This window comes from Egretta garzetta, unplaced genomic scaffold (genome assembly GCF_000687185.1).
Source record: "Egretta garzetta isolate BGI_Z169 unplaced genomic scaffold, ASM68718v1 scaffold244, whole genome shotgun sequence".
In the NCBI taxonomy this organism is placed as follows: domain Eukaryota; kingdom Metazoa; phylum Chordata; class Aves; order Pelecaniformes; family Ardeidae; genus Egretta; species Egretta garzetta.
The window spans coordinates 816555-838504 of NW_009259532.1; the positions used below are offsets into that span (position 1 = coordinate 816555).

General features: G+C 41.8%; 1 protein-coding gene across 1 annotated transcript in view; it reads left to right on the top strand.

Moving 5' to 3' along the window:
• The window catches only part of LOC104125212 (transcriptional activator GLI3), a gene marked incomplete at its 3' end in the record, with an annotated part of 161306 nt that overhangs the window by 49700 nt on the left and 89656 nt on the right, over window positions 1-21950 (top strand). Inside the window, exon 2 of the mRNA XM_009637629.2 lies at window positions 4683-4925. Within this exon, the coding sequence (XP_009635924.1) occupies window positions 4683-4925 (243 nt within the window). The remainder of the gene's footprint in view (window positions 1-4682; window positions 4926-21950) is intronic.

The following is a 21950-nucleotide window of genomic DNA, read 5'->3' on the forward strand; positions in this document are numbered from 1 at the left end:
CAGTCTCTGTGCAGTCACAAATTCTGGCAAAGAAAAGATTACCCTTTCCTTTATTTTACAATATGCATTCCTGTACAATCCTGCTAGTGGCAATATGCGGAGCCGAGCTTGTGCTTAGGTCAATATGGAGCACTTGGTTTATAGCAACTCTTGTTAAGTTTGTCTTGTAATTGAAGCTGCTGTTGACCTTGCTTGGAGACCATTTGTAAAACCGTTTATTTAGCATAAACTGAAATAATAAACCCTCCTTCTCTTAGGCCGATTGTGATAGGGTGACATTAGTTTGATTTAATGATTAGCCGCCTGACCCCTCAGCTAGAGAGAGCTGCTTGAATAGGGAGAGTTCACTAGGAAGCACACAGGAAGAATACTAATGAGCTTGTTAAATTTAGCATGGCACCAACCACTTTTAATTCCTCTAATGGGAGAAGCACTGCCTCTCAGAGAGAGGGAGGGAGACGGGGAGGGGGGGAAAGGGAGAGAGAGGAAAAGAGAAGGAGGAATGCCCACGTCCCGGTAGCCAGAGAATTTTGGTCAAGAGAAGAGCTTGGAGGGAGCGTCAGCCAGGGTCTCTTGGACTGAGTTGTAAGTACCTTGTCTCTTCTCTTACCCAGCCGAAGTGCGTCGGCAGATTGCTCAGGAGATGCCAATGCTTTCCGCAAGTTGCATGCAGAAATGCGGTGATGAAACTTAATATATAAACAGATCTAACAGGGCTGGTGTTGCCTCGTTTAAGCGGGGGTCTCTCTGAAGTGCACTGAGGCTGATTTTTAGTGTGGTGTATCAATAGACTTCAACTTTCTTTAGTTGCTGGCTTTAAGAGGTTTAAAGTAAAAAAGCGTCTACTTTGTCTTGGTCTACAATTAAAAAAAAAAAAGAGCAAAAAAAGTTCAACAGGGAAAGAAAGTTCAATGGATTTTTGCATTTGGTTTTGGTTTGTCCTGTTTTTTTAATGTTCTGGGTAAATTAGCTGAGCAATTAAAAGTGTGTTTATTCAGGCATGCTGTCCGGTGTGAGTTTTTTGAAAAAGCTTGTTGATTAAATGAGGTGCTCCTTGGTGCTGAGCACATCTAATAAAAACTGCTTCTGATTGGAGTAGCAGGACTAAATCGGGTATTCCTCTGTGTATGGGAGAACCTTGGATTAATGTGGCCATTCCAGGCTGGGCACTTGTAACGTGTACCCTGGTTACTGGCTTGTTAAGACAGGGTAAGTTATACACATGAAGAAAGAGAAGCTTATGCAGATTGCTCTTGAGGCCTGATTACTTTTTTCTTTTTTCTTTTCTTATTTAACCCGCAAAAGGTTGGATGAGCTATGCTGGAGTCAGGGGTCCCACCAGCAGGAAGCGGGTGGAGATGAGGGAGGATCGGTCCCTTTAACTTTGGCATTCACCTCTCTGCAAGATTTTAGTAAATCGGATGTTTCTTTTGACCCTAAAGCCAGCCACTTCTAAAACGTGAGCAGAGCAGCATCAGTTGTCGTGTATTTGGCTGTAAACCCCTTTGGCAGATGCTGCCGGAGAAGTAGGCTGTTTGCTTACATTTTTGCTATAGAGTCCCACTTGTTGCCATGGCGGACAGTATGTTTCTGTCAATAATTTGGCCTGGCGCAGCTTGCCTGCACTTACTCTTAAAACTTTATTGAACGATTCAGCTGAAACAGAACAAGATTAGACAGCTTTTGCCTTTTGGCGCGCTGGGGGGGCTCCCCTGCCGTTGTGAGAGTTGGCAGCACTACTGCGAGAGGAGTTTCCTGCTCGGTGCCTGGGAGCTCCGGCAAACGGCTCGCCTGCCCGTGCCCTGGAGCGCAGGTGCTGTCAAGTGTCTCGTCTGCCCCCCATCAAAAGCAGCTCAGCGGTGCGGAGCGTGAAGTAAACGCTTAGCGAGATGTTTGGCCGTTGACTATGCCTTACTATTGCAAAAATGCTGTCATGTTTTGTTTTTTTTTAAAAAAAAAAAAAATACTTACGGGAAAATTTTTACATGGCAGACAGCATACAGAAATATTTGACTTCTAACAGCACGCGGCAGTGATTTCATCGTGGGGAGAGAGACGGTTTGATGCAGAAGGAAAAATACTGCTTTTTTGTTTTCTTTCCTTTTTTCCTTGAGGAACCAAAAAGAAAAAGGAAGCTTATTAAAACAAAACACATTTTTTTCCTTTAGTTTCAAAGTTACTGAAAGTAGGTTTTGAATTTCATTCAGCAATTTGGAAAATCAGCTTGTTCCATAGCAGTCACTAGTACCTTGATTCGTGACACATGCATGTTTTGAGAAGGAAAGAATAAAAGTGGAGCCTGCAGACAGACGTCAGCTTCTTGTTGTATCCCAGGATGGCAGTTTTAACAAATATTATCTTTATATGGAAGAGTAAAAGAACTGAAATCCTATCTGATCTTCGGATTGATTATACAGCCCTACAAATCACTCCAGCTTGCTTCTTTCCATACTGTGGGAGCACAGGTTAGCTTGCTCTGCTTAAGGGTCTGTCAGGATTTCAAATAGTGTAATCCCCTATTTTTACAAGAGTTTACATCTCATCAGTAGAAAGTTCACCCTAGGTTGAAATTTAACATAAAAGACTCCAGCTAGAGAGAAACATGATGGAAAATATGACTTTGGGGTGATTTATTTTTTATTTTTTAGTTATACAAGCAGCTTTCTAAAAACCTCGTAGAAGTTTTAAAGTTTTAGACTCCCTTTTGCAGTTCTCTAACTAAAACCAGCTTCGGTGTAAAAAGATGAAACCTTAAACCCGGCTAATCCAGAGCAGGGACCAGTGCCTGTGCATATTAATAAAAAGTAGAAAAGGGCAAAGGGTTTAAACTTTGCAGTGTTGTTGTCCATTTCCATTAACTCTTTCTCCTCAGACCCAATCCTGGAAACACTCTGTATGGAGAATTACTGCTGGCTGTAAAAAGAATTCAGTCCCTGGAAGATGCTGATAAGTCAGCAGACCCTGGTTGCTGTAATACTTGGAGATAGAAAAATAATTAAGCGCTCAATAGGCTACGCTGCTGGGTTTTCTTGTTGCTACTTGGGAGGAGAGGGGGCAGGGAGAAGCCTAGCGAGCACTGCGTTCAAAGCAGTGGCGTAGCTAGTTTATGCATATATGGGCTAAAATTCAGGTCCAGGTATCTATACTTACGGAACCTGTTTCTAATCTAATTCATACGAAGGCAAATAGGTTGAGTTATGCCAGTGTCAGGCCTGGTGAAAGTAGTCTCCTGGTGCATTGCTCACTGGTGCTTTTGCTGTGTGAACAAGTACACCAGGGCAAGGTACAAGTGAAAATTCAGCCCTGAGCTCAAATCTCTTAACAACTGAAGTGCAATCTTTGCAATGATCCTTTCTTCCATGTGGGTTGTAGAGTACGTGTACCTTGGTTTTATTTCCTAGGGGTGTTTTAATTTCCTTTCTAGTTACCTTTTTTTGTGCCCGGTGTTTAATAATACGAGGTTCCTCATGCACTTACAGAACTGCTGAGCAACTTTTGAAGCTAAGCATATTTACCAGTACTTTTTCAAGATGTATTGGTATCTGCCTGTATGTGCAGGGTGGTTGATTGGACAAGGCTGTACCTGGAGCTTGGGTATGGGCCAGGAGTACAGCCAGCAATCACACTTGTTTAGAGGAAAGGTCTCTGTATTTTAATGCAATCTTGCAACTTTCAGGAGAGCATTTACAGTAGAGATTTGTGTAGCTAACAAAACCCCTTCGCAATGTGGCATGTGTGAAATGTACCTGGGAACATATATCTGGCTTCTGAAGAACAGAACTGCTTGGTCTGGCTTTCGAAGGGTGCATGTGGTTCCAAGGGGGTTAAAATTCATGTCGGAGCAGGGGGTTGGTTCAACACCAAGTCCAGGGGCTGCCTGCAAGGGAGGCTGGTGGAGCCGTCATCAGGAGGCCCTTTTCTCCTCACAAGTAGTACCGCAGGCCTAGAGGCTTACTGCAGACTAGGGCTTGGGTTTGGTCCTCCTAACTTTTTTTTCCCCTTGGTCATTAAGAATTTGTGGATTTGTACATGTTGCTATGGGGAAGAGGGAGGGGGAGCACGCTCTGCTGCCCTCCTCGTGCGTCCTTGTGGTGATGCTGTTAGAGTGGGTGGCCTCACCTGCGCCGGCCCAATGCTGCTGGTGCTGTTCCTTGAACAATTTTACCCATTTTACTGTTGCCCACCTTACTTCTGATTGCTAATGACCTTCCTGCAAGGCTCCAGCCTCTCACACAAGCAAACTCCAGGGACTGGAGCCGGGCTGCAGAGCAGCAGTGGGTGGCTAGGTTTGATTTAGACCCAGCCAGCGGGGTTCATCTTCTCCTCTTTGTGACAAATTGGCTTTTGCCTCCCTGTCAGGCAGCCCAAACTCCCGGTCTCCTTGTCCCAGAGGCTAGCAAACAGCAAGTCTGTGTCTGTTATCATACGATTGATAGCCTCGCCGGTAGGAGCACCGGCGCATGGGTGACGGTGATCTACCGCTCCGCAGCCGCCCGCTTGGAACGGGCGGGCTTCCCCCGGCCATCGCTCACAGCCGCACAGGCACCCACTGTCACCAACTTACACCGGGAGGGGGGCGGGGGAGAACTTTTCTTTATTGTATTTGCTATAAATGGGCTAAAAGTGTGTGTGTCTCTCTTTCTCCTTCCCTTCTCTCTTTCTTCTCCCTCGTTTTTTTGCAGAGGATGAAAGTCCTGGGCAGACCTATCACAGAGAGAGAAGGAACGCGATCACAATGCAGCCGCAGGGTGGGCAAGGCCTCGGCAAGATCAGTGAAGAGCCTTCCACGTCGAGCGAGGAAAGGGCCTCATTAATCAAGAAGGAGATCCATGGATCTATATCGCACCTTCCCGAACCTTCTGTACCTTACCGCGGGACGCTCTTTACCATGGACCCCCGAAACGGTTACATGGACCCTCATTACCGTGAGTATCGATGGCTGGTTCGTTTGGGGATGCAAAGTTGGAAGGCTGTCAAGGCTGTCGGGTTTAATGCAATTTTATTTGTTGCCTTGCATCGTCCCCAGGGAGAACTGCTTTGTCTGGGGAGGGGAGGGTGGCATGTGTTGAGGCAATACAATCTTTTTTTCTGAAGTTTAAAAACCAGGGGGCAGTTGCATTGCAGCTCGAAATTATCACAGGCCTCTGCAAAGCAACTTCCACAGGACATCTCATCTGTTGCTAATCCTCCTCAGCCATCCAGGGTTGCATTTGCTCCACCTCCTTAATACATGAAGAAAAAAAAGCCTCATTAAAGAAAGCACAGAAGGAAAATGAAACAGGCCTTAAAATCCCTCTTTTAAAACAATGTTAAAATACAGTTTTAAGAAGAGGACCCTGAAGTTGGGGGGCGGGGGGCGGAAACGCAAATGGTTTCAACTTCTGAATTCCTGCTCAGGCATTAATAAAAAAGTAAGAAATTAACTGACACTTGAACACAGATGTGGAATGGATTTCTCCACAGGCAAAATATGAGGGAGTTAAGCAATTTTTTTCATCTGCTTCTAGTTTACAAAAAAAGAAAGAGGGGAAAAAAAATCATTTAGTTGTGTAGTAATGAAGTACATCTTGAGGTGTCAAGGCTTGTGCCTTTTGATTATAGATTTATCACCCAGTCAGGATACAGATTTGCCATTTAACCTTCCAGTCTCCAGTTCCAGATGATAGGCTTAAGACCCACAAAGAGGGGCCAGTCTGCGTTGTTTTTTTCTTTTTTTTTTTTTCCCCCCCACATCATTCAGAAATTTTAGTGTTTTAAGGCAAAAGGTCATTAGCCAGATGACTGATTAGTGAGGACAGCTGATTAGTGCATGTTTTTTTGCTAAAGAAAGTGCCAGGGATAAAAGCTAATTTTATCCCTTCATTAGTTGGGCTAGCAGCAAAGGGGAATGTTCACTCATCAGGGTGCAGATCAAAGTACATCTCGCACAACCTTAAGTCTCACCAACGTCCTTTTTAAAAAAAAAAAAAAAAAAAAGACCCTGATTGCTAATAAGGATGGAGGTATTCTCAGAAAACGAACACTTGTTGTCCTTATAGTTTAGATGAGTATTTAGGGGAAAGTTTGCAGTTAAGCTTTTGAGCTTTCTTCCAGTGTAGGCAGTCGGTTTCTGTACACCCTCCTCTCTCACACAGCCCTGCTCAAACCCTCTGGGGGAGTTACTCATCTTTCTGCTGGGGAGGATGTGCTGCAGCACACCAGCAGCAGGCTTGTCTGCCAGAGAGGCATGAATGTGCAGAGCGAATGACTGCTCGCGAGCAGCAGCGCGTAGAAATACTAGCTTGCGGGCTGGAGACACCATTCGTAGCTTACGGTTTGTTAATGCAACTCCTGAATCACACTTGAAAAAAAAAAAAAAAAGGTCTTATTAGGGAAGCAAAATAGCTTCTCTGTTTGTAGGTCTTACAGCTGGGGAGAGGTGAAATGTGTGACAAAAACAACCCTCTGAAACAAACAACAAACCTTATGCTGAATTTATTGGTGACAATTGCCATTTTGACTATCTGACCAGCTGCCAGCTCACCCCTTAAGTCTAGTTCAAAGCGTTATTGATACTACTGAAGATTCAGACTGATGACAATGGGCTGGCTGGTCACAATGAGTCTGAGTGGTTTGCGTTTAGTTTATTTAGTTCTATTTTACTGAATTCGCCTTTTGACAAGAGTTCTCAAGATTTAATGAAGCTACTATGTCTGTATTGTGACCAATAATGCTAGCTAGTTAAGATGTGTGGACTTTTAGAAAAACATTGATGTCAGAAGTTCAGAGAACAGCAGAAGTTATCCGGCATGTAACAGTAGAGAAACAAGGGATGAGTTAATTTTAAATGAGCAACATGATCTTAAAGCAGAAGTCCAAGTCAGAAAACATAGGATGGGCAGACCTGCTTTGCCGCCGCTGTAGCAAGCTGTACATTTGTACTCACTGATTTATAAAATCCCTCAAGCTATTAATGTCATATAAGAGCCATCATGCTTTTATTTACCTTTAATAGATGTGATATAGAAGGACAACTGAAGAGACAAATGTCTAGTTAGATTTACAGGAAAGCAGACAGCCTTACTGAAAATTTCATAGTAGTTGTATCATTTATATATGTAAGACATGCTTTCATCAAAGTGGTGACTGTATTCAGGCTGACGCTTATAGTAGTCCATATGAAGAAGGCTGAATAATGTAAACATACCCCAGACCCACTGTAGCAACAGGTGAAGAACCAGCAAGGCTATCGTTCCCCTCCTTAGTTTCTTGCCAGTTTTGCTGGGCGTATGGATAAAAAATACTGTTTTAATTCAACATAGTCGGGTATGTAAACACTCACAGTAATTCCTTCGTTTCCCTGTGGTTGGAAAATATAGACTTTTCAAGATGCCTAATTTGTGCTTCTATTTATACCCACTTTGTATTTAAAAGTGTGGGCAGGCTTCCTGTAACACAGGAAAAGGGAGAATAATTTTTTTGAAGAAGGACATCTGTATATTTTTATGGCAAGAAAAGAAAAAAGCGCATTTAAGTCAATTGTGTGTGGAACGCATGTCTCCTCCAGGAGCTGCAGTTATTAGAAACAACTTGAATGCTTTGCGTTTCTGTATGTAAATATGCGTGTCTCTGTGTATGTGTGGTGCAGGATTTTTTGCTGTTATAATATTTTTCCTAATTAAAATGACTGGTGTTGTAAATGTTAGAAATAATAGTTACCATATACGTGGAATAAAATACCTCATTGAAGGGGACTTTGCTCTCCTGCAGAGTGTGGGTGGGGATAATGGTTGTGTTTCAAGTGGACCAGCTTTTCAAACAGCTGGGATGAAACATGCTATGGAGCTGGCAGCCCTGCTGCGCTCCCAGAGAGCCCCTCAACCACTTTGCAACTGAGAATGAGAGCGGCCTCGTGCTCAGCCCGCAGCCCTCCGTCCTCCAAGCGAGGAAAGGGAAAATATACAGGCCTAAACTAGAAGTTTTTGTTTTCTGTCTGGTTTTTTTTTGTATGGATTTCTTAAGCACTGTTTAAACACTGCTCACAGAATGTGGAGGTTTTATATTGTTGTTTTAACTTTAAAAAAATTTCTTTCTTTTTAAAAGCTTTAGGGCAGATGACAAATGCTGGAGTTCCCTTTCATGTGTTGTACCTTTTCTTTATTGAGGAGAACAGGGTTACTGAGCTTAATCACAGTGTTTCTTAAATGGATTTAAACCCCTGTGTTTTTCAAACACTGATTGCAGTGGTAGTTGGAGCCCCTTAATGTAAATTCTGTCTCTAGAGGTGGGGCTGAGGCAGGGGAAGTGGGGTTAGCAACTTCACTTTGTTACACTATTCCCCAATTTTTATTCCCACGCAGATTTATAGTAGTGCTAAGACTGCCTGTCTCACAAGTCATTCCTCATGGAAAAAATGAATCATTCCTGATGTAAACACTTTGATTTAAAACATACTGCTGGTATTCTTCCCTGGGTTTCACAGCTCATCTGAAAGAATTGTTAGTTCCTAATTAGTAAAGCCCGAAGAATTATCTTCAGTAAAAAGCAGTGACAGTTCAGCTGGCTCTGATCTAAAAATTCATATATACAGGAATGGCTTTGGCAGGATTCTCTTTCTGGTACATCCCTTCATCTTAAAGAGGTTGCACTAAAAGTATCTGAAAGCAGGAACTTGCTCTTTTTTTTTTCTTTTTTTCTTTTTTTTTTTTTTCCTTACTGGGGATTTATTCTGGTTTTGAAGCTTCTGTATCTGTCTGGGGAAGTGGGAACTGCTTATTGCACATTTCACAGGATTAACCCTCCAAAGGTATTGATTGCCCTCAGTTCCCACTGACTGTGCCTGGACTTCTGCTTTGTAAGGATCAGGCCCCTCATAACTGCCCGGGTTAGATTATCCACTGTTAGTGTCATCTCAAAATCAATTTGCAACGTGAACAAAAGGCCACAGCAAGGAAAATACAGTGCTGGTTCACTAGGTGCACTTGTTCATTTACTGTGTTTGAATTTCTATTGACAAGAATTCCCCTTCCTTCATCTCCCTGTAGAAAAAGAAAAAGGAATTAAAAAAAAAAGGAAATTAGATTCTGTTTCTGTAAATGCAAACTGGTAGTAACTGGAAACACTGCCTTAAAATGCAATAATTAGAAAGCAATGAATTTTAACTGCAGTGTGGCTTGTACCACAATGGCCAGCTATATGCGGCACATTGGACAGTGAGAGCAGTCCAGGTCGCCACCCGCAGATGAGCTCATGGAAGGGGGTCTCAATTTGCTTTGTAGAGGTGGAGCTGGTGACCTCCCTTGTCCTCTCCTTGGCACGCTTTGGGACTCCCAAAGTGAGCGCTTTTCTTAGCTCACCTCTAGCTTCCCAGCATCACCAGGTGGCAGGAGCCCGGGACAGCTTATTATAGAGGGCTTCCCCACCAAGTCTTGTTGGAGAGTGGTAGGAAAGTGTCAGTGAGGAATCCTTGTCAAGATTTAGGACTGGGGTCTTTAAAGACATTTAGGGGCTCTTCAATTTTAAAGTGAGTTTGGCCTCTTAAATACCTCTGAAAATCTGGGTCCTACTTCTTCAAGCTCTTTCTGCAGCATTTTGCAGGGGAGGGGCCTAAGAGCTCTAGTAACAAAACTCTCCATTGCCACTGATTTATGGGGTGGTTTCCAAATGTTGTCAAGGAGGCGTAGTTGAAAAAAGTAAAATCTAAAGCTTTTCATAAAACTCACAGGAAAAAAAGCTTTTAGTACAAAAGTTAATGTCAGATTACTGGTGTCAGCTGAGCAACTGAAATGTTGGTCTTTAAGAAAATAAGCATGTTTGCAAAAACGTTTTTGGGATAAAAATCTAAAATGTAATATAGTACCTTTCAGCAGCTTCCAACAAGAAAACATGACTGCTCTCAAAATCAAACTTGGGGTCAGCGGCAACTTTCAGTTTGAAATTTTGGAAGGTGCTGTAGACCTCTTAAGCTTAACAGCAGCTTGTAAAGGAAATCTCTTCTCCAGGATGTCTCTCAAACCTCCTTGGGAAGTTCTGCTCGCTACAAATACTCCTGCCCATTTCACTGGAGTCCTTTTGTGGAATAAGCTGAGTCTCTTGAGAACCCTGGAGTTGCTGTCCCTGCGTGGTCCTCTCATTTGGAAGTTACAAATGCACTGTAGATTTATAGCTAGAAGTGGCAGAGAGAGATGCGCTTTCTTAGAATCATTGAATCGTTTAGGTTGGAAAAGACCTTTAAGATCATCAAATCCAGCCGTTAACCTAACGCTGCCATCCCACCACTAAACCATTCTTCTACTGTTTTTTCTCTTGCCTCAGCACAAGATAGACTGCAGAACTGCCAATACCTGAAAGGTTTTGAAATGTAATGTGGCTGAGAAGCTGAAAGGTGTTCTTTTAGGGTTTTTTGCTGTGTTTTGCTCTTAAGTTTAGGTGAATACATATCTTTGAATATTGACTTTATTCCTGTCATTACCAGTAGTATTAATTTCAGCTGGAAACTATAGGCAGTGGTATGGAAAGAGGTGATCCTGTTTGTGTGTGGAGGGTAGAATAGGGTATTTGTGGTATCACTTATGGCCTATAATTCTATTGCACTTCAAAATTTTTAAAATGTCCTAAGGATCATGTTTAAAAACAAACAAACAAAATAAACCCCTAACCAAACAAAACCCCCTCTATATCATCTAAGATATTTACTTGCTAGGCACTATGGGGTATGGAGACTTCTGAGAAGCAGATGGGTTCTGTTAATCTTTCCTGTTTGGTTGTTCAAGTGCATGTAAGCTGTGTGGCGAGGTTATTTGGTTTTGGTGGGGTTTTTTTAAGGAATAGGGAAGATAGAGGACAAATGCAAAACCATTTACCTCTTTCACAGATTTGATTTGGTTTGTCAGCTAAAGCTTTTTAACATGCTTTACAGTATGTATTTGTTGTATACTACCTTCATGGAAGGAGACAGAATACATTGCTGAGAGCCATAGAATCATAGTTAAGAACTCTGGAAAAAAAGCCAAGAAATAATGTAATCCGTCTCTTTAGCCTCAAGGCAGATCATCTGTTCCTAAATCAGGAGCGAATGAAAAGCTTCTTCAAAGTTGCTGTGTCCCTTGATACACAGACATTTCTGTCTTTAAGAGCCTTGTGACAAGCTCCATAGTGGGTTTGTGCTCATGTTCTGTCCCTACATGGTAACTTCTATAGCATCAGCAGCTGGAAGGTGGGGAAAAAAAAAATTAGAAGCCATAAAAATCTGGGTTGAAAAGTCTTGATGAAGTTTCCTTTTCCCTCCTAGAGATCTGCTAGCATGCAGGAGAAATGGTACTTCCCATTGCTATGTTCTCTGAAAAAAAATCAACCACCAAACCCACTGAAAAACTCTGTAGCCTGGCATGTAACTGTTGTGCTCATTACTGCCATTTCAACAGGCAAGATCGTTAGTTTTCTCTTTTTATTAGTTATCAGAGTGATCTTTGTGCTGTTGTTGAGGCTGTGTAGTGCAAGGGTTTAGCAAAGTATGACAGGTATGTAGAGTACTGGTGGGCAAAGGAAGATAAGCATCATTTGTTGCAAATTTTGAAGCATCCCATAACGCCTGAGGTTGCTGTCTGTCATTCAGCTTTTTGAGTGATTTGCCTTGTGAGCATTTCTTGGCCAAGAGGACACAGTTTGAAAAGCAGCCTCTTTGACTTGTCTGCTTAGAGCTTGAAAACAGGTTAGCCAGAATTCAGCCTCATGTGGCTTTTGGTATTGGACATGTTACCTGTATCTGTAAGGAGCTTTTTGGCTGCAGCAACTCGAGTCTTTGTGGCAAAGCATGGTTCAGTGGTCATGATTTTCGCCAAGAACTGAAGCAGATTCTCCCGAGCTGGTGAGTACAAGCCATGTGTGTAACCACTGTGCAGTGCTTTACACTGCCAGGGAGATGGTTCTCTTGCATTGGTGGCCTTCCATCTGGTTAATGCAATAGAGGGAATTCAGCTGCCTAAGCAGAGGTTTCAAGTGCCATTTTCATGCCTGGGAGGTTCCTAGCTGGTCTGTGTCTGCCACCCTGGAAAGACTGGTCTTCAGCATGTCCTGTGTTGTATCTGTTAACTCTGTATGAACGTCTTGGATACATTAGGGGTCTAAGATGGCGTTATGCGTCTGTGTTTAGGCAGCTGAATCCTTGTCAGTGTTGTAACTGGGCATTTCAATAGGTGTGTCCAAATGTAGAAAATAAACATTTAAGTTCAGGTCTTTTTTTATCCCCATCTCTGCTGCTATTGTCCAGCTCTTGTGAAGAAATCAGTGGCAATAATTAGATTGCAGAGTAGCTAATGTCTACAGGGAGCTCCTTTTTCATGGTTCTATTGTGTTAACTTTGTTGCATCCTGGGTGCTGGTCACTGAGATCTGGATGTGCGCTGTCCTTCCTTGGTCTGCTGCCCTTGGGGCCTGGGGGAAGCCCAAATGTATGGGTACTGAAGGGGAGGGTGTTGTGTCCCAGAGGATGCCTCAGGCTGTGCTGTGGGGGTAATGGCAGCATGGGGACACTGTGGCCCTGCTCTCCCTGTGGCGTGGACTTGTCAAGGGAGGTTTTGAAAGGCAGCGTGGTTCCTGGTGACAAGGTGCTGTTTCAAGATTGTCCCATGGAATTTTGTCAGCCACCAGCTTTGGGCTCCTGTTGGAGTCCAGGGTTGCACAGGCCTTTACTTTTAAGACAGTTCAAATGCTTTGGTTGCCGAACCATTTTCAGGATCGCTAGCAGTTACAGCTTTATTCCTTTTGATTGAGCTGAGTACTTAGGAGGAGAGCCTCTTAGCTATAGCCTCTGCTGCCTTTTATTCACACCTAGCAACCCAATTAGCTTCCTCTTAGCTTGGCTCTTGGGTAGTTTACACGGTACTCTCTAACCTCTTATTAAAACACTGCTCAAATTACTTAAAACCGGGTCTCTTGAGCTCTCTCAGTGGGTCACATCTGAGTTTGGAGATCATGTCAGGAACGCTTCCCCCTTCAGTCAGTGGTACTGGCTACCTGTTTTCATTTGTGATCGTATAACTTACAGCCGAGGCAGCAACTACCAGTGTGGGGAACCAGTACTGTACTAAATATCAGTGTACTGGTAGCTGTGTTTTAAAGAGTACAGCTGCTGTATGGCCGTGTGGTCACTGGCATGTGGGGAGGTGGTCAGCGCGCAGCAGCAGGAAAGGCAGTATGTGTCTGTATGTACAGGTTTGTACACCATCTTTGTACTTCCTTTTAAAAATAAGAGTAATAACTTTAAAAAGAGGCAAAGGAATGTTTTGTATTGTCTTTCAGAATTTGTCTTGCTCAGTTTTTGGAGTTCAGCACCAATAGCTCCCCAGATAACAGAATCGCTTTCTAATCTAAATTATGCTTGTTTCCTGCTTCACACTGAATAAGGTAGCAGAGAGGGTCCCCCGTTGTTCATTCTGGTTTCCCTTTCTCATTTCAGTACTGCCCCAAGCCATCCTTTTTCCCAAACAGCCAAACGGCGCTGGTCCAGAACCCAGTGAATTCAATGAATCGACAGCTGCTGGCTTCAATGAACTTTGTAATAAACCCCAGTTGCCTTATATTCTACCCTTTCGTTTTACCTGCTCCTCGTGCTGCTTGTAATTTAAAATCATAATTCCCAAGGATACATGTTACCATTTCGCAAATGAAGAGCTATCCTCTATCTGCAGTCCCCTGTTGAAGTAGCTTATGGTAACAAGCCAAAAGTAATGGCATAGGACATACTTTCCAATACATGGCTGATTATGGTAACAGCTGAGTGTAACACCATACTGAGTGTTGAAGTCAATAACTAATGATGTAGAATGTGTTGAAATAAATTTAATTTAATGTCACGCTCCTTGGTATAAAAAAGTACTGCATTCTATTTGTATGTGTTTTCACCAACCTGCCTACCGATACAACTGTTGAAAGCCTTCAGCTTTGGCCTTAACTTCTCTTAGGCATCGTTGTTGAAATTAGATTGGGTTACTTGGTGAATAAGGTTTCTTGGATCAAGGCCTGTGTTATGTATAAACAGTGGTTGCTCATTTTACCGGGATGGACCAGCATGGTACAGTGATAGGAAGCTGTTGGCACCAAAGCCACATTTCATGCTGGACAACATTTGAGTTGGCATCAACACCAGCGATCTACAGTGCTTTTAATAATAAAATTGGTGCCAGACATCTAAAACATTAATTGCTGCTATGATAGGAGTAGAATTTTTTTTTTAACTAGAAGGGGGAAGAGGAGCAGTAGTCATATATCACTGGCTAATCATTGAGCTGCCCAGTACTTGGGATGTTTGATTTGGAAAGTCTGATGTATGGCCTGCTCATATATGCCCCTACTTTGCCTGAGACTGGCAGTGACCATGATCTATGCTTGTTTAATCAAGCTTATAGGTATATAAAGCCAACTGGAAGAAACACCTTATAAATAAAGACCAAAGGCCTGATCTAGCTGGAAAAAATTACAAAACATGAATGAAACCCAAAATGCTGGCCTGTGAAAGTGTTTCTGGGTTCTTGCGGGGAAATGGCACATCTCTTTAAAGACTGTAGCTCTTTATTGTGTATGTCAGATTAACAAACGTCCTATGTTTAGTTGTGCCTTCCATCCTCTGTGCAGTATAAACCAGAAAGGCAGGTTGAGCACATGGGTTGCTGTAGCGGCTTCTCCCATAGGTGTGAGTTTTGTGTGTATACTGCTCTGAAACAGTGGTCTGTACAGGGACGTTAAAGCATGTCACACCTCTGCATCCTGACCAGCCTCCTTCTCTGGGATTTTTTGGTAGACAGCCTGTGTGAGTGTTGCCCATGTTGTGCTAACATGTGGGGCTTGCCTGGGCATGCAGGGTCCTGCTGGACCAGAGGGGTGCAGGCCACTTACTGCTGAGGCTGTGCTTGAAGGCTGGCAAAGCGCAAGGTTGACATGCTTTATCTTAAGGGGGTGGCCTCTGGGCTGCCCTTAAGAAATGGTGTAGACATGGATACTAAGGCCACACAAGGTATTGACGCAGCTCCCTGAGGAAGACAGTCATCTGAAATGGTGTTCTCTGCTGGCTGTCTAGAAGTGACCATTGTATTTTCTTACAGGAGGCTGGTGCTAGCCTGACATTCCTCTGTGGTCCTGAAGCACAGCACCCTGTTGTGGAAATTGTCATATGGATGGGAGGAAGTAATTTTCAACTTTAAATTCCTTCTGAGCGTGTCTTTAGGCCGTGTTAATTTGGCAACATGTGCCAATAGGTCTTGGCTCCAGAAAATGCTGTGGTCTGCTCAGTATTTTCCATGTAATGCCTTTTAAAATTAACATTCAGACCCTATATATCTGCTCCATGTTTGCTGCAGTCTTGGTTTATCTGTGTGTAATGATGAGAGGTCAATTGTCCAGCTCAGCTGTTTGATGCAGAATCTTGCCATTTACATGGTTGGTTGAATTCTTCCAGTTGTTATTTCTCAGGAAGCTTCAAAAGCAGAAGGTACTTTCTGTTTCTTGCTTCCATCTTGCTGCGTAATACTTCCATGAGCCACACCTAACTGTTAACTGCAACTAATGACATGCTTTTTTTTTTTTTTTTTTTTTTTTGTCAGTGCAGGGAACTGCACAGTGCTGCTGGCAGGCAACATCCTCTTCAGTCTAGCTATACTTTGCTTCTTGTTCTTCTGACAGTGCCATGCACTTAGAAGAAAAGGACTTAAAAACTGGTCCAGAATTGAGCGTGAGAGTGGGAAACCAGAGGTGGGAGCTGTAGCAGTGTTATTCCTCAGCCCAGCCTCTTTAGTACCATGGTGACTTGTATATTGTAGCTTGTAGCTGTCAGAATAAAACCTGATGACAACCCCCTGAACCTGTCTTCAGCTCTCTGTAACTCTGGCTGTTGCCTACTGGAAGTAGATGTCACCAAGACAGTGGGAGTATGGCTGCCAGCCTATTGCTATTCACGAACTGAAATCCTGATGTGTGACATTCATGGTAAAGCCATACCCCTGTATGCGAGCTGGGTATATACTTTGTCAGCGTATGCATGTGTCTCAGGTAGCAGAGCTGCTATTTTATTCAAACTGGCCAACCCTTTTTGTTTTAATCTAGGATGAATTCGGCACTGTTAGAGTATGCTGGTCACTGATATTATAGGATGCTTGTGTGCGATATGGGATGCATACATACACTACAGTAATTTGGTGTTTTCTCTGAGGCTTGTTGCTTCCTGGTTATTTTCCTGCTTATTTTTGTAATGTGATTTTTTCATATATTTCTGTATTATGAACCTTTTTGTTTTTTAAGCTATCTCCGATACGCAGCTTTCATATCTTGGCTTCCAGCAATGTTGAACCTCATTGTAAAGTCCCTTCGTGTAAAAGCCATCTAGTTATAACTCTCAAAAATAAGAGGCTTGTCTCCTGAGGACAGCTCCATATTGCGGGTGGAGTATAATCCTTAACATTGTTTTTTTGCTTTCAAATAGCTGGGGACAGTAAGTCAAGGAGTGAGAACTCCCTTTGTTTCATGTAGTGTGCGTTGCAGGGAAAGAATGTAACAGAGCAGAAAATGAAGAAAGACATAAAAGAATCTCAGCTCAAGGAGGTCAGATCCATCACAGGCTTAGCATTGCCTTCAAAGATGCCTGGGACAGGTGGCAGTTCAAGACAATCAGAGGAGAAGCATCCGCTAGCGCCGAGATAAGGGATTCTTGCAGAATCCTGCTATCTGGTCCCAGTTTGCTTTGATGTAACTCTGCTAGAGAAGACTTCTGGGAGCAGGCTACTGCTTCCCTCCGTGATAGGCTGCTGTTGTTCAGCCTTTTAAGGTCTCATTACAGTGGTCCTTGAGGATTAATCCTCTTTAAGGTTTACAAGGGAATGGTTTTGTCTGAAGGCCCAGTCAGGGACCTCGGTACCACCTGTACAAAGCATTATTGCATTCTTTCATTCTATTTTTTTAAGTGCCTCATATTTAACAGTATTTGACAGAAAGTAAAACCAAACATCTCGCCTTTTTTTGCTTCCCTCTCTGGCTATTACTGAGTTTTTGTTGAGCACAGCTTGAGCAGCCCTTTGCAGACACTGAACCATTAGCAGTAAATTGTACGCTTCCGGTTACTCTACTTAGCCTGCTGGTTTTGGCAGTCCTTCTTTTTCTTTTCTTCTCTTGTGCCCACCCCCCCTTTCTCCTTTTTGAAGGAGGGGAGTGATGATGTTTGGCTTCGGAATCAGAAATCATCCCATTGCTGGTTTATTCCTGTGCCTGCACTAGTGGATTTTGCATTCACGCCATTCTGCTCAGGGAGGAGGATTCAGGGTAAATTATCGACATTAATTTATTTAAAAGGCACATCTGCAATTATAAGGGTTTGTTTATGAAAAACATTTACCATTTTCTTCAAGGGGCAAAGCCTGCTTTCAGTGAAAAAGCAGCAATGACACATGCAGGAATCATACCCTGGGTTTGGTGATGCCACGGAAAGCAAGCGCTTTCCAGCTCCTTGATATATATTCTGGTACTGGTACTGTTTCTGTGTAACTCTGTTATAGATCTGCATCCTGGATATGGGAAAAAGGCATGCAGCCTTGATTCCAGAGAAAGGAGCATTACTCTGAACTGGATTTTTTTTTTTTCTTCAGTGTCATTAGTTATTTCCCTGATTGAACATAGTGTTACAAAGTCATTTTGATACTATAACTTTAAGATGGTGGTTGAGGTAAAAGTAACACAAAGGTTCATGTTGGATAAGTGAAAACAGTCTCACTGACCCTGACAGGTAAAAGCAAACTTACTGTTCTGAGGGTAATAAGTAGCTTAAGGGACTCATCTCTGTCTTGCAGTAGAAGTCCTTAAGTTTAGCTCTTCTGAGCCCATATTAAGCAGCTTGATGGCCCTGATTCAAATTATTATGAAAGGTGATAGCATGTTTTATTGAAAAAAAAGCAAAACAAAACCCCCAAACCCTCCATATTTTTACCTAGAAAACTCAGCAATAGCTGTAAGTTGAATCCCTTTGGGTTAAAATAACAAGTTGTGCGTTGTTACCTACAGTTAGGTCATTAGTTATGTAGCAATTTTACTTTATGAAGAAAAAGCAAGTGAAAGAGTGTCTTCACAAGCCGCCTGGGTTGTTTGTGGAATGTTCTGTTTGGAAGTTGTGGTATGTTGAAAAGCCCTTGTAATGCGGGTATAGCAGATTAGTTTTCTTTATATATAAAAGTACTATAGGAAACCCTATAGCTAATACTGGCTGTATAAAACTGTATGGTGCCATTATTACCATAAATATGCCTGCGACATTCTTACACTCTTACATTTCCAAACTGCACATAATTTAAGAGTAATGCACATACTTAATTTTTACTGTATTTGCAAAGATCATTACATTCTGCCCATACGAATTTTTTCTCTAATGGCTAATTCTGAGAGGGTGGGAGGATGGGAGAAGCAGAAACTAAGGAAAAAAAGATCAACTAAGATAAAGGTAATAAAATATGTGAGGTGCTGTAGATCCTTTCAAAAAGATCTGTCTTCTGAAGAAATACAGGGAAATTCTTGGCAGCTTAACTTTAAACACACAGATACACCTGTCTGATTTATATATACACATGCAATCAATTGCTCTAGCTGTAGTCTTGATGCATATATTGAATATGTACATAAATAATCTATACTTACTGTCTCTAAGATACAAATACTTGGAATAACGTGATGTTAAATTTGTCCCCTTCTTTAATTTCACGTTAGAGATAGTTGTTGGCAATTTAGACTTCTATAGAACTATTCTAAAGGTTGCTGCTACATTTCTGACTTCATGAAACACAGGGAATGTGAGATTTTTTTTTTTTTCCATCTGATGACAAACGCATGAGAATTGCCGGTGCTAAGTATTTAATTTAATTCAATGGCTGTTTGTGTAAGTTCAATGTAAGGTACCATTATGAAGCATCTTTTCAAACTGAAAGTCAACGCTGCAGTTTAACAACAGTTCATAGTATAGCACATGGTTGTTAAGTTTGTTTCAGGTGGAAAAATATGCTGGGCTTCACCAATCCAAATTACGACCCATCTGTAAACAGCCTTGGCTCCTTTTCTTTTTCATCCAAAACACAAGTGGGCTGGATGGGACAAAGGGGAGGTGCTGATTTCGGACAGCTTGACTGGATCGCAGTGCTGTGGTCCAAAGATTCAGCTGCACAGTCTACAGCAAGGCAAGAAATGGATAGGGTTGCCTTCTGGGCCCCAGGGCTGACTCCTGGGCTTGTCTTTACCTAGGTTCTAAGAAATAATGTCTCTTGGAGACAGGGAAGTAAAATGGCCAGCTCTTGCACTGTTTGTACATATACCATGGAAACATTTACTAATATTAGTATTGGTGTTTTCTAAATAACAAAAGTACCTAGTAATCAGTGGGGATCAGCCATCCTGGGAGTTCAAACTGTAAAGTTCAGCCATTCTTTCATTGTGAGAAGAAAACAATATATGAAAATGAAAACCTGTTATGGTCTGTGGATTTTTTTATTTCTGTGACATAAACCAGAAATATGGTACTTAATTTTGCTGAATAGGAGAACAAGCATGGGAAACATAAATTCTAAAAAAGAAATTTCCAGAAAGTTATAATTGGCTAAAAATAGGGTCTTGTAAGTCTTTTATATAAATCTATTACAGCAGGTGCTACTCAAACCTCTCTCTCTATGTATAAATGTATAGATGTATGTGTGTATATATTGTATTACCTATATTAAAAGTTTCTTTGCAGCTTTGGGGCTTTATACCTCTCATAAGTCTCAAATTTTTCAATGGTAGTAAATTCTGTATTTTGTATTAGTAGCAGTAGAATCTTACCTTTTTTATTAGGAGGGAACAAAATTGTAATCGAAACTGCGCTCAGGCTGACACATGTGGAACGGACTAGGAGTTGTTCAAAGTAAGTCTGATGGTTACACCAGATTGTCTTTATTTGCATTTAGAAAATATGTACCAATCTGAAAACACAAAAAAGCAATACAGCAGAAGTGTGTGTATGTACTAAGTATTTACATACATATAGTGGCCATAGCAACTGTTGGTGCCAGCCCTGCTAGAAGAAATGTTTACTCAAAAAGTCTATTAAATGCAATGCCATCTGTGAGAACTGTAGGAATTCACCTTAGTTAAATTGTTTCAGTGAATTTTAGTTGCCAACTTTTGTGTTAAACACTTAGTATAGATTCAAATCATATTAACAGAGTTTGATTAGGAAAAAAACAAACTGGATGGATTTCCAAATTGTCTTCCTTCAGAGCCTTTTAGGGTCTCCTTGTGCACAACTCTTTCTTTGGTGGTCGTCTTCCATTGAGGTCATCCAAACTTTTCTCCTTGTTTTCTGTGAAATCTTGTGTATGCTCCCTTACCTTCCAGACTTAGTTTCATCCATGCTTGAATATCTCCAGGACCATCCATTTTTCTAACCTCTCTGTATAGTTTCTTCCTGGCCCCTGTCTCCCAAAGCTACAGCCACATGGGGTTTACCCGTCTGACTTCCGTTCATACTGTAATAAGAGAAAAATCTTCAAAACTTAGGTTATTGCTGTGCCCTCTGTCCTGTTAGATCCCGTCCTGAGCTCGCATGTGCTGCAAAGCTTTCCACCTTGGGAAAGGCAGTATAAGCATAGCCTAGAAGATACAGCAAGAACCTGAATACTGGGTGGCAGAGCAGAATCAAAATGTCATTCAAGCAGCTCTGACAGGGTTTGGGTACTCAACAGGTGTCAGCTCAGTTCCCCAGTATCTGAGCACTGGCTGCGGCTTTGGAAGAACATAACAGGTCTTTGATATAAGGTGGCAAACGGGTTTTCCTTGGTTTGGGGGGTACAGTATGAAACAGTGGGGTCTGGCCTTGGCTTTGCAGGTAAGTAAAGCTCATGCAACTGAGGGTCTCATCCTGTAAAATATACAAACTGATTTTGAACTTGTTGGGGATGAAACCCCTCCCACCCAAACCAGCTGAAGACTTGCAAGTATGTTCAGGATTAGATCTTATAATAGTCTAAAACCAAGAACACATATGAAGTACTTCTAAAAATAGCTCTATTAGAAGTGTTTCCTTTTTGATGTTTTGGTCTATTGTCTGTTCTGTGGTTTCTTGGTACATACCCTATTTTTTACAAGGTGTAATTTTTGGGGGAAAAAAGGAAAGTGAATCTTTCCATCTGTTCAAGAAAGCAGTTTTCTAAAGGACTTGTTAAACATGATTCCTCATAAATAAAGTCAATATAGAACAGCTAGTAGTGGAGAATGTTTTCATCATTGACCCACATTATTTTTTGAAAAAATGAAACAAAACTCCAGGGGTTGATTAAGAGAGGCCCCATGTCATGTGTTCTGTATGAAGTGCTATTTTTCTCTCAAAGCAGTATGCACAGACCCATTTCCCATTTGTAGTAACTGACAGGCAGAGAGGTTGAGATTTGTTGGAGATCTCCAAGGAAGTTTGTGGCAAAGCCACAAATAAAAATCTTTGTCTAATGTGCTAAGCCCATGCCTTACTAATTAACTAGAAAGACGTTCAAAGTGGATTCAAATCTCTTCCTAGCCTGGTTTTCAATTTGGGTATTTTTTTTTTAACCCTTCATTTTGTAGATAGTCTTTCAAAGTGGTTTTATTGGCCACAATTTTTTCACATGAAGCTACTTAAAAACTGAGATTAGGCCAGTAATTTGATAGTTAATTACTGGTTTAGGTGGGAAACATTCTTCAAGAACTGTGTGGAGTCAAACTACTGCTTGATGCAAGCAATATAAATAAATGGATAAATGGCTGGATTTTCAGAGGTGCTGAGCATTGAGAAGCTTTTTTTTTTTTTTTTTTTTTTTTTTGGTCATTTAATGCACCCCCTTAACAAATCTAGTCAGGCATGACATGCCAAGGAGTTTGCAAACTCTTTAGTGGGTTTAGTGGTTTACATTCTTTGAATGCCAAAGGTGGGCTGTTTAAAACTTT